Raw genomic sequence first — 11,607 nt, forward strand, 5'->3', positions numbered from 1 at the left:
TGTGGGCATGGGCTTTTACCAGCTCATGGAGACCAAGGGTGCACATCTCTTCCCAACATTGCATTCAGTGATATTGCTTTGGTAGCCTGAAATCAACCTGGGTGGGAATATTTACACTGTGGAAATCAGAAGTCACTACAAATAAGCAGACACTAGGCTTTTTCTTTTTCAAGAACAGGTACGTGAACATTTACCAGCATACTTTTGTACCTTAGTCCATGCTGCTCTCTGTGCCTAGAAATCTCTTCTTCTTGTCATCTGCCTGATGAATACCTACCTTTAAGACTTAATTCAAATATCAAAGCAGTTTTGGACCCAAGAGGGAGAGCAGACTCCTCCTCCCTCTGAGCTGCCTCTGTACCATGCACACACCCAGAACACCTTCTGCACTTACCTAGTCATGTGACTGTCACCCCACTGTACTGTAGATTTCTTGGAGCCAGGGATGAGTCAGACGTGACTCATCAACATCCCCAGCCCCTGGTATAGTGCCTGGCTCAGTTTCTGGACCACTCTAAAATAAATTCCTGTTGAATATATTTGGAGCCAGGAAAAAACATGTATCTTATTTTAACAGCTGTCATCAGATTTCATTTTAGGAAAGGAATCAAGTATGAGGTGAGATGAGCCCAAATTGTGGAAATGACCATGGGATATTTAGGTACAGTAATATGTAACACTGAGATTTCCTTTTCTGAGCTAAAATTATTCCATACCTAAAAGATATATTCACAATGTGAATGCTTTATGTAAATGGTTGCACTGGTGAATGTTAAGAAAAATGGCTGAGTTCTATAACTGAGTTAATGGGGTGCAGAACAGGGAAGAGAAGACATGAGCAACAAGCATGGTGATCCCTAGACTGAATTTGCTCAGAATAAGGAGGCTGGAGCCAGAAGTGACCACAATTAATAAGCCCCCTGGGAATTTATGAAAATCTTGTGAAGCTCTAGTTACTTCAGAATCCTTGGACTAGGGCTTTAAATTCATCTCATCTAGACATGAAAAAACAGGGTGGCCTAATTTGACAGCTTAATCAGAAAGAAGTGGGTAAGATGGATGGATGGATGGATGGATGGATGGATGGATGGATGGATGGATGGGTAGATGAACAGATAGATCTCTGAAAGCAGAGGTTGTGAATGGCTTAGTAGTGGAGGTGGCAAGTGAGATTATATTAGACCATTCTTGCATTGATATAAAGAAGTATCTGGGGCTGGGAAACTTACAGATAAAAGAGATTTAATTGGTTCATGGTTCTGCAGGCATTACAGGAAGCATGATGCTGGCATCTGCTTCTGCTGAGGCCTCACAAATCTTACAATAATGGCAGAAGGTGACAGGGAGCCAGCATGTCACATGGCAAGAGAGAGAGGGAGAAGGCACAACACTCTTTTAAACAACCAGATCTCATGCGAACTACCAGAGCAAGAACTCAGTTATCATCAGGGGATGGGGCTAAGACAGTCAGTTGGGATCCACTCCCAGAAAAAGACATTTCCCACTAGGCCCTATCTTCAACAGTGGGGATTACATTTCAACTTGAAATTTGGAGGGAACAGACATCTAAGCCATATCATTTCATCTCTGGTCCCCAAATATCATGTTCCTCTCACATTACAAAATAAAATCATACCTTTCCAGTAGTTCCCCAAAGTCTTAAGTCTTTCCAGCATCGAGTCCAAAGTCCCAAGTCTCATCAGAGACTCATTCTCCTTCCACCATCAGTCTGCAAAATCAAAGACAAGTTATTTGCTTCCAAGATACAATGGTGGTACAAGCATTGGGTAAACATTCCCATTCCAAAAGAAAGAAATTCACCAAAAGAAAGGGGCAATAGGCACCACACAAGTCTAAAACCAAGCAGGACAGTCATCGCATTTTAAAGCTCCAAAATAATCTCCTTTGACTTCATGTCCCATACCCTGGTATAAGGGGTGGGCCCCAAGACCTTGGACAGACCCACCCCTGTGGCTTTGCAGGGTGCAGCACACATGGCTGTTCTCAAGGGTTGGAGTGGAGTGCTTGTAGATTTTCTAGGCAGAGTTTGCAAGCTGCCCATCTACCATGTTGGGGTCTGGAAGGCAGTGGCTCCCTTCCCATAGCTCCACTAGGCAGTATCCCAGTGGTAACTCTGTGTAGAGGCTCCAATCCCACATTTCCCCCTGCCATTGCCCTAGTAGAGTCTGTCTGTTGGGGCTTCACCCTGCAACAGGCTTCTTTCTGGACACCAAGCTCTTCCATAATCCTCTGAAATCTAGCAAGCCTTATTCATGCTTACATTCTGAGCATCTGAAGACTTAACATCATGTGACAACTGCCGAGGCATGACTTGCACCCTCTAGAGCTGCAGCGCAAGCTGAACCTTCGCCCCTTTGAGTCATGGCTGAAGCCAGAGTGGCCAGGATGCCGGGAGCAGTGTGGCAGCACAGGGAAGCAAGGCCCTGGGCCTGGCCCCCTAAGCCACTTTTTTCCTAGGCCTCTGGGCCTATGATGGAAAGGACTGCCCCAAGACTTCTAAAGTGCCTTCAAGGCCTTTTTCCCATTGTCTTAGACATTAACAATTGGCTCCATTTAGGTCAGGCTAATCTCTCTAGCAAGTGGTTGCTCCACAGCCTGCTTGAACTTCTCTCCTGAAAATGATTTTCTTTCCTGCTATATGGCCTGTTTATTAGTCCGTTTTCATGCTGCTGATAGAGACATACCCAAGACTGGGTGATCTATTCAGGAAAAAGGATTTAATGGACTTTCAGTTCCACAAGGCTGGGGAGGCCTCACAATCATGGTGGAAGGCAAGGAGGAGCAAATTATGTCTTACATGGATGGTAGCAGGGAAAGAGAGAGAGAACTCCTCTTTAGAAAATAACCAGGTCTCATGAGACTTATTCACTATCCCAAGAACAGCACAGGAAAGACTTCCCCCCATGATTCAATTATCTCACACTGGGTCTCTCTCACAACACATGGGAGTTCAAGATGAGATTTGGGTGAGGACACAGCCTAACCATATCAGCCAACATGAAAATTTTCCAAATTTTTACGCTGTGCTTCCCTTTTAAACGTAATTTCCAGTTTCAGGTCATTTATTTGCTTGCACTTATAAACATTGGCTGTTTGAAGCAAGTAGGCCACTTCTTGAACACTTTGCTGCTTAGAAATTTCTACTGTCAGATACCCTAGGTCATAACTCTTAAGTTGAAACTTCCACAGAGCCTTAGGACCTGGACAAAATGCAGCCAAGCTCTTTACTAAAGCATAACATGGGTGACTTTACTCCAGCTCCTAATAACATCATTTCCATCTGAGACCTCACCAGTCTGGACTTCAATATCTCTATCAGCATTTTGGTCACAACCATTTAACCGGTCTACAAGTTGCAAACTTTCCTTCATCTTCCTGTCGTCTTCTGAAACCTCCAAATTCTTCCAATCTCTGCCCATTACCCACTTCCAATGCTGGATCCACATTTTTAGGTACCTTTATTGCAATGCCCCACTCCTCAGTACTAATTTTGTGTTATGCCATTCTTGCATTGCTATAAAAATGTACCTGAGGCTGGCTAATTTATAGAGAAAAAGGGTTTAATTGGCTCATGGTTCTGCAAGCTTTACATGAAGCATGGTGCTGGCACCTGTTTCTGGGGAGGCCTCAGGGAGCTTACACCATGGTGAAAGGTGAAGGGGAGCCAATGTGTCACATGGTCAGATCAGGAGCAAGAAAGAGATGGAGGTACCACACTGTTTTAAACAACCAGATCTCACATGAACTACCAGAGCAAGAACTCCCTCTTCACCAAGTGGTTAGGGCTAAGCCACCTCCCACCAGGCCCCCACCTCCAACACTGGGGATTACATTTCACCATGAGATTTGGAGGGGACAAGCATCCAAACCATAACAGAGATGAATGCCAAGACGGCTGGACTAGGTGAGGCAAGCCAGGAACAGCCTTCAGAAACAGCCTAGGTGGGAGGCACGAAGACAAGGCGGCGGGAAGCAGTGGAGAACAAAGCAGGCTCCTCATCATTCAACATCCCCTGAGTGCAGCAAAGGGGCTCTATTTTCAACCCCTAACTGAATTGATCATTGATAACTAAAGTTATAACAACTCATACCTGTAAGGGCCATGGTGAGTTACAGCTGGCAAGAGCCCTAGAGATACACAGTCTTCTATTTAAAAAGAAGACTGAGGCCCAGAGAAATGAGTAAATTTCCCAACAAGCAGAGAGTTGAGACTGGAATCTGGCTTCCCACCCCAGCCCAGTGCTCTTGGAACTAGAGGACTGCCCTCACCCTGTCCGCTAAGGGGAGCCTTGGCACGCTGGTCACCACCAGCCCAGTGATGCTAGGAAAGTTGCAGTGCTTATCTATCTGTGTGCGCCTCCCTTTGCTCAAATGTAAAGTAGAAACAATAATACTGCCTGTCAGGGTCTTCTTGTAAGAATTAAATTACTTAATATTTTAAAACATAGTGGTGTCATATTTGAGTTCACATTACCCTAAGATTCACCCTACCATCAGGCTGCTCCAAGGAATTCAGATTCCTGGGTAGAGACCTGATGAAAATGGGCACCGGTTAAAAAAAAAAAAGAAGGGATAATTTGACAGTAGAGGTGTCATTTATGTTGTCCCCAGGTCTTACCCCTGGAATTTGCAAGGGCCACAATAGTCAGAAATGGATTGCTTTATGGGATGTTCAATGAAACCTCAGTGAAACCATGGGACCGTCTTCTCTTATTGCTTAAAACCACTGAAAGCTGAAAGGGTTGAATCTATGGAGCTTCCAGGTAACATCCTCTGAGGACCCTAGGAATGGTCAATGAGGGAGGAAGGGAGTAACGAGAGAAGAATTGAAACTGAACAGAGCCAGGCAAACTCTCCCTGCATGAGCAACTAACAGGAAAACCCAGGTCCCTTGTGAAGTACCAAGTTACAGGACCCCCGCAGGCCATGTCTGTTCCCTTTCCCCTTTCTGGACTTACTGCTCCATCAAGGCTCAGCAGACCATTGGCTCTCTCTTTTCCTCTGTTCTCCTGGCTCCCACTACCTCTGCTTTTTTCAGCAACCGATGTATTTTTCAAGGATCCTGCTTCTGGGAAGTACTTCCTCTATCACTTCACTTATTTCACCTGATGCACTATACCTAATTATCAGCTTAATTGCCTGCTTCCACCACTGACAGTTACAATCAGGTGTATTCTATCTTCATCCCTTTGGCATTATCACTCCAAAACAATAGTAGACAGTCTTTGCATATTTATTGGATGAATGAATTAATGAATGAATGCATGGAACTCTTCCTGACAATGAAATGCAGGCCCTAGTCCCACACATAAGTAATTAAAGGTCAAGTAATTAACCGAGCAAGTTCCTGAGCCCTTGCTAGTAAAAACAGGGCCCCTAGAGCAACATTGGACTTTCTTGGAAGTTTATTAAAAATACAGACTCTCAGGCTGAATCCACACTTGCATTTTAACAAGACCCCCAGATGATTCCCACATATTGAAGGTTAAGAAGCCCTGCTCTAAGGGGTAACATCTTCCAGAGAGCTTAGCTGCTTCCAGTGCCCTACCACAAGGGTCTGATTCAAGGAATGAGATGGAAGGCTGAAAATGCAGGCAGATCACTAAGGTCTCCGGCCCTGGGGCTCCATCATCGGTCCATCCTCCACCTCAGATTGGCCTAGAGATCCCCAAGTATGAGGCAAGGAATCAAGTGCTCCCTGAGAGGGTGTCAAGCCCCAGCGCCTCCTGGAGGTCTCCAGCTGTTCAGAGTCATGCTCTTGGCAGCACCTGGCTGCTATTGTTAGGAGAGAATGAGGAGCTGCGGGGACAGTGGCACTGTACATGCTGACTAAAGGGCGGGGCTCCTATCTGCATTTGGAATGACAGACCCAATTCTATTTGGGAAAGAAGCACAATTACCCTTTATTACAGGATTTCAATGGCAGGAACCAGCCAAATGGACCAGGAAATGATTAAGAGACAAAAGTCAAGGCATTGTGTGTGCACCATGCTTAGTCCAGCCCTAAAAGCCCTATTGTAATGGTCACTGTTCCTGTAGCCCCTCCTGAGCCCCACCACCCTCCTCAGAAACACTGTGGCTCCTTGGTACACTGCAAGGCCTATTTGTCTCTCCTCAAGGAAAAGGGTGTAAAGCTAAGCAAACTTTGCCAGGGACTTGGAGGGATGATGGGGCAGGGAGAGGTGATGGGGCAAAAGACAGGTGGGACAGGAGGTGACAGCTATAGACCACAAGCAGATCAGGAAAGGATGCAGACAGCAGAATTTGTAAATGTTGTACTACAGCTTGGAAGAGAGGAGAGAAAGAAAAGGGCAGGGAAATATCACTGCTGTCCCACATCATGGGGCAGGATGTCAGGAAGTTCAAATTCAAAACCCTTATCCCACATACTGGCTATGTGACTCAGGCATTTTGCTTATGCTTTCTGGATCTCATTTTACTGGTCTGGAACATGCAGATGCTGATATTAGCCGTATGTGATGATATGCCAATGAAATTAACTGAAATAAAGCATAGGAAAGTGCTTAGCACAGTTCTTGACACATTAACTGTGAATTCTAGTTCAGAAAGAACTAGAAATTGCTTCCTTTTGCCTGTCAACTAGAACATACAGCACTGCCTCAGCTCTGCCCATGCCACCCCTTGAGAAAGGCTTAAGGCATGATTCCTCTCAAGATATTAGAGGTTGGTGCAAAAACTATTGTGGTTTTCGCCGTTACTTTAAATACAGCCTAATATTTGTGTTTAAGTGGGGACTTCAAAAGAGTCAATGGCTTCTGTTTCAAAAGAAAGACTTTCTAATCATGGAAATGGTATCAGGAGGTCTGAGAAGGACCTAGGCTGATATCTCTTGAGTCATGACCGCTATGGGACCACTTTCCTACTCAGCCTCTGTCTGAGACCATCGAATAAGATCTGAATCCAGCATTCATTGAGCAAGGTTAGAGAGAAATGCTCTGACAGCAGAAAAAGACTTGGAATGCCGGGGGCTCCGCTGCAGGACTCCCGCAGTGAGGGTCAGTGGGTGGCAGGAGTCACTGGGGAATCAGGCCCAGGAAAGTCAGGGCTGCGGGTCACATGGCAGAGCCTATGAGTCCCCCAGACAGACACACAACCTGGGCCTGCCCCCTACTCCTGGACAGTAGACATCCGTACCCACTGCTCCAAAGGAGTTGGGAAGTTAGAAGGTCTGTGTTTGGTTCGTGAACCACAAGATGGGGCCACCAAGATGACAATGATTGTGATAGCCAAAAGGATCTGGATCTCATCATGGACAGTGGAGCCACTGAACACTGGAGAGCTACAATTCTCATGGGTGGGGCCAGGAAGGTAATGTTCCCACAGGTGGTGGGACTTGGATGCATGAGGGTGTGGGGTGGCAAGAGCACAGAGCCAAGCTGAGATCAGAATTGCGGCCCTTAGGGCCCCTTATCCAAAACCTGACACCAAGAGGGTGGCCCACTCCTGCCTCCATACAAACAGTCTTGAGGAGACGGCAGTGGAAGACAAGACAAGGGCTTCTAGAGAGAGTGTGGCAGCCAGGCCCTGGGTGTTGGGACAAGTGTCACTGCACTATTTGGGGTCTGGGAAGGGGACGGAGGTCAGGGCCAGAGGCACAACCTCAGAAAAGCTGGATGGAGCAATACTGAGTGCCCAGGTAGCAGACTGCACATGCCTGATGAGGACTGGTCCACCCACTCGAGGAGTCGAGGGAGACCAGAGGCAGAGGGGTCAGTTGGCTGACAGGTGGCCGACAGGGTAGGATTGGTGACAGATGTGGGAGAAGATGTTGGTACCCATTAGAATTATAAAACTGAAATGGCTGCAGAGTCACTAGAGTAATTCTAAAGCCTCCAGGGAGGCTTTGAGTCAGGTGCTCAAAGATACTGTCCACATTCAGCTGAAGTGGCCACAATTCCAGTTGTCACTTAAAACAGACACCCAGAAGAGGCAGCAGGGCCCAGCCCTTAGGAACGAGTTAAAGAAGATGGACAAAGCAGAGCTGTCACCCAAAATAAAAGGCTATTTGTGGTGGTATTGAGTAGAAAGTGAAGAACCGAGTGGGAGATAGACTATATCTTATGAGAAATGACCACAGTGAGGTCACACATTCCTTCCTTTTATGCAAATAGGAAGACCCAGGTCCCTATACATTTCAATAAGCCTTTCTTCTTTCCCAGGATCATCCCTCCCCATCAGCTCCAGGAGGCTGCCCTAACGCTCTGCCCTCAAAGAGAGAACTGGAAGGGTACCTGGCCGGGTGTACCTTCCTGGGCTCTTCCAAGATGACAGCTCTCACCCTGTGCTGCAGGTGGCCCTGTGCCTGTTGCCACTTCTCACTGCTTACCAGGGCACATGGACACCATTGGTTCCAAAAATGGGTCACAGCAGGATGGGCTGTTTCGGAATCACCAGGAGGGCTATAAGAAGGCAGATTTCTTCTTCTTTTTCTTTTCTTTTCTTTTCTTTCTTTCTTTCTTTTTTTTTTTTTTTTTTTTTTTGAGACAGAGTTTCACTCTTGTTACCCAGGCTGGAGTTCAATGGTGCGACCTTGGCTCACTGCATCCTCCACCTCCTGGGTTCAAGCAATTCTGCCTCTGCCTCCCCAGTAGCTGGGATTACAGGCCCCCCGCCACCATGCCTGGTTAATTTTTGGTATTTTTAGTAGAGACAGGGTTTCACCATGTTGGCCAGGCTGGTCCCGAAATCCTGACCTCAACTGACCCACCTGCCTCAGCCTCCCAAAGTGCTGGGATTACAAATGTGAGCCACTGCGCCATGCAAAGAAGTCAGACTTCTAAACCTAGAAATTCTGATGCAATAACATGTAGAAAAGAGCCCAGGAATTTGCAATAATGTTTCAACTCCCCAGACAATCATGAAGCATGGCCAAATTTGGAAAATATTGATCTACACAAAACAATAAAAACAATACAACTATCCAAATATTAAAAATGACTTCACAAAAGGTAGCTAAGAGTATGTGTCCAATTTTGTAAACATATACTCCGATTCTGTGAACACACACACACGCATGCTCATATATCTGAGTTGTAGGATGATAAAGGTTTTTCTTCTTTATTCCTTTTTCAGTTGACTTTCTATAATAAACACGTATTCTGTTCATAATGAAAATATGATTTTGTGAGTGCTGGGGAGCAGATTATGACATATTTGGACTCCCAGAGTGGCTTAGGTCAGACTCCGTATGTGGGTTTCCTAGAAACACAATGCCTCCCGGAGAGGCGTGCTGTCTTTCTTCTGGAGAGTGTTCGTATGTGTTTGTTTCAATACACTCTTCATTCTGACTAGCAGATTGCATGGCTGGTTTTGTAAATGAACACTCATTTCACTCAATTAAATTAATATATTGACTTTTTTTTTCCCACAGTAGTTAAGGAGGAGATCATGGCTGGGGGGCTGGGTATGCATTCAGAATAGGGCTCTAGTTAGCAGGAAATGAAAGAGCTAAGCAAGGAAACTGAGGTTGATATCAACATGGTGGGGAGGAGAGGCTGCTGTGCAGAGGCTCCCATGTGCTGCAGGTGGCCCTGTGCCTGGTGCCAGGGCTCTCGCTGGGGACCCCAGAGCCCTCTCAAGCCAGAACCCCGTCATGCCAGGGCTGAGTCTGCTGTTGCTCTCCCTGGGGCAGGAGGGGAGAAGATCTGGTGTGAGTCCAGTATGAGTGTTTCACACTGGTGAAGAACAAGGTTCTGGAGTCAGAAAGAACTAGATTCAAAATCTGAGTCTGGCACTGAACACTCAGGCAAGTTACTGTCCTTCACTAAGCCCAGTTTCCTCTTATCTAGCAGGGATGATAACAGTATCTACTCAATGGATTTCTTGATCACTACCATCGTCCAGCTCCCACAGACCCCTTCGCCACCCATCCTCCTCAGGATGGAGTGACAGTGTGGGCCTGCTCTGAAGACTCAGGGTTGGGGCCAGATGGTTAGAGGAGGTCTTTGCTTTTTTCTCCCCTTCAGTCATTGAGACAATATTTGTTACCAATACTGAGATTCTTCATTCTCTGCTTCACTTCTGACTGGAGGCAGCATGAGGGGAAGACTTTTTTGAGAGGGAGAAACTGCTGGGAAGGTCCCTGGCTCTTGAGGGAGACTCACAGGAAGCGACACTGACTATTAAGGGTCTGGATGTGATGTCTGGAATGGCTGCAGCCATCACATTCCAGCCTGAGGACATAGCCAGTGCCGAAAGAGTAAGACCCGGGTCTTTGCTGCCATTACCAAGCCAACAAATCAGCTGCCATCACCAAGCCAACAAATCAGCTGCCACTGAGGTGTGCCTATCTCACAAGTTCCTGGTACCTGAGATAATAAAGTCCTTTTTTAAACCAGCTTGAGTTGAGATTTCTCTGTCTTGAAGACAAATGCAACTGACACAGAAAAATAAATTTTACTTTTAGAATCACAATTGATCTACAACCTCTTCAAAGTGTGAAAGGAAAATAAATCTTGGAACCCCAAACCCACTAAGCCAAAGGGAAAACTCAAGCCGGGAACTGGATCACACAAACCTGCCTCCCATTTTAGTTCTTAAATAAGATGACTACAAAAATGAAAAACTACATACCTCCCGCAAATTTTTCCCACAGGGAAATTCCTTTGCAATGTAAGTTGATTGCTTATCTTCACAGGTGTGGGGGACAAAGACAGAACTTTAAGTCATTCCTCGGCCCACCTGAGACAAATGCACACCTGATTGTTTCCTCTGCCCTATTGTCTATGTTATCTTATGTAAAAATGCAGATTCACTGAGCCAGACAAAAGCACGAATGACTCCTTTCCCCCTACACCCCTCCCACATGAAAACTGTGTATTTTTCAATATCCCACCTTTTCCCGTTTAAATTTGAAACCCTCAAAATTTTCTTGGGAGAAAGGCATAGACCTGTCTCCTGAGTGTGTGTCCTTAACTTTGGCAAATAAACCTCCTAAAATGATCGAGATTGCCTTAGTCATTTTCCTTGATTGGCAGAAATGAAGTTGCCAATGTCTTCTACCTAGATGAACAATACCTTTTGAAGTAAACTTTCTATTGAACTATAGAACACATACAAAACTGGGCCCAAATCCTAAGTATACAGTTGGATGAATTATGACAAAGAGGGCACATCCTTGTAACCGCTGTCCAGATAACCCTACCTTTATCCCAGAAGCCCTGCTTGTGCCCTTCTCAGTTGCTACCCCTCCCACATCTCTAAAGGAAAATGCAGTCAAGGTCAGCAAAAAGGAGGAAGGCCTAAGAAACTGCCCAAGCCAAGAGCAGCCTGAGGAAACATAGCAGCTGCAATCAATTCATCGGGCTGCCATAACAAATTGCCACAAACGGGGTAATTTAAAACAACAGAAATTTATTACCTCACAGTTCTGAAGGGTAGACGTCTGAAATCAAGGTATTGGCAGGGCCAAGCTCCCTCTGAAGTCTCTAGGGGAGGATCCTCCCGTGCCACCCCACCCCCCACCCCTGATAGCCCCAGGTGTTCCTTGGCTCACACAGCATCACTCTAATCTCTGCTTCCATCTCTGTCTTCCATCTCTGTGTCTAAATTACCCTCTTCCTATAA

General features: G+C 46.0%; 1 protein-coding gene across 3 annotated transcripts in view; it reads left to right on the forward strand.

The window, feature by feature from the left end:
- Window positions 1–8,456, forward strand: part of NPSR1 (neuropeptide S receptor 1) — a 239,782-nt gene extending 231,326 nt beyond the window's left edge. For 2 of the 3 annotated variants that reach the window (XM_023191700.2, XM_023191702.2), the window contains exon 9: window positions 8,202–8,456. In XM_023191700.2, coding sequence (XP_023047468.1) covers window positions 8,202–8,310 — 109 coding nt within the window. In that variant the 3' untranslated portion in view covers window positions 8,311–8,456. The remainder of the gene's footprint in view (window positions 1–8,201) is intronic. The other variant, XM_023191703.1, reaches the window with a different exon arrangement.
- Window positions 8,457–11,607: the final 3,151 nt, after the last annotated feature.

This window comes from Piliocolobus tephrosceles, chromosome 8, assembly GCF_002776525.5.
Source record: "Piliocolobus tephrosceles isolate RC106 chromosome 8, ASM277652v3, whole genome shotgun sequence".
Lineage (NCBI taxonomy): Eukaryota > Metazoa > Chordata > Mammalia > Primates > Cercopithecidae > Piliocolobus > Piliocolobus tephrosceles.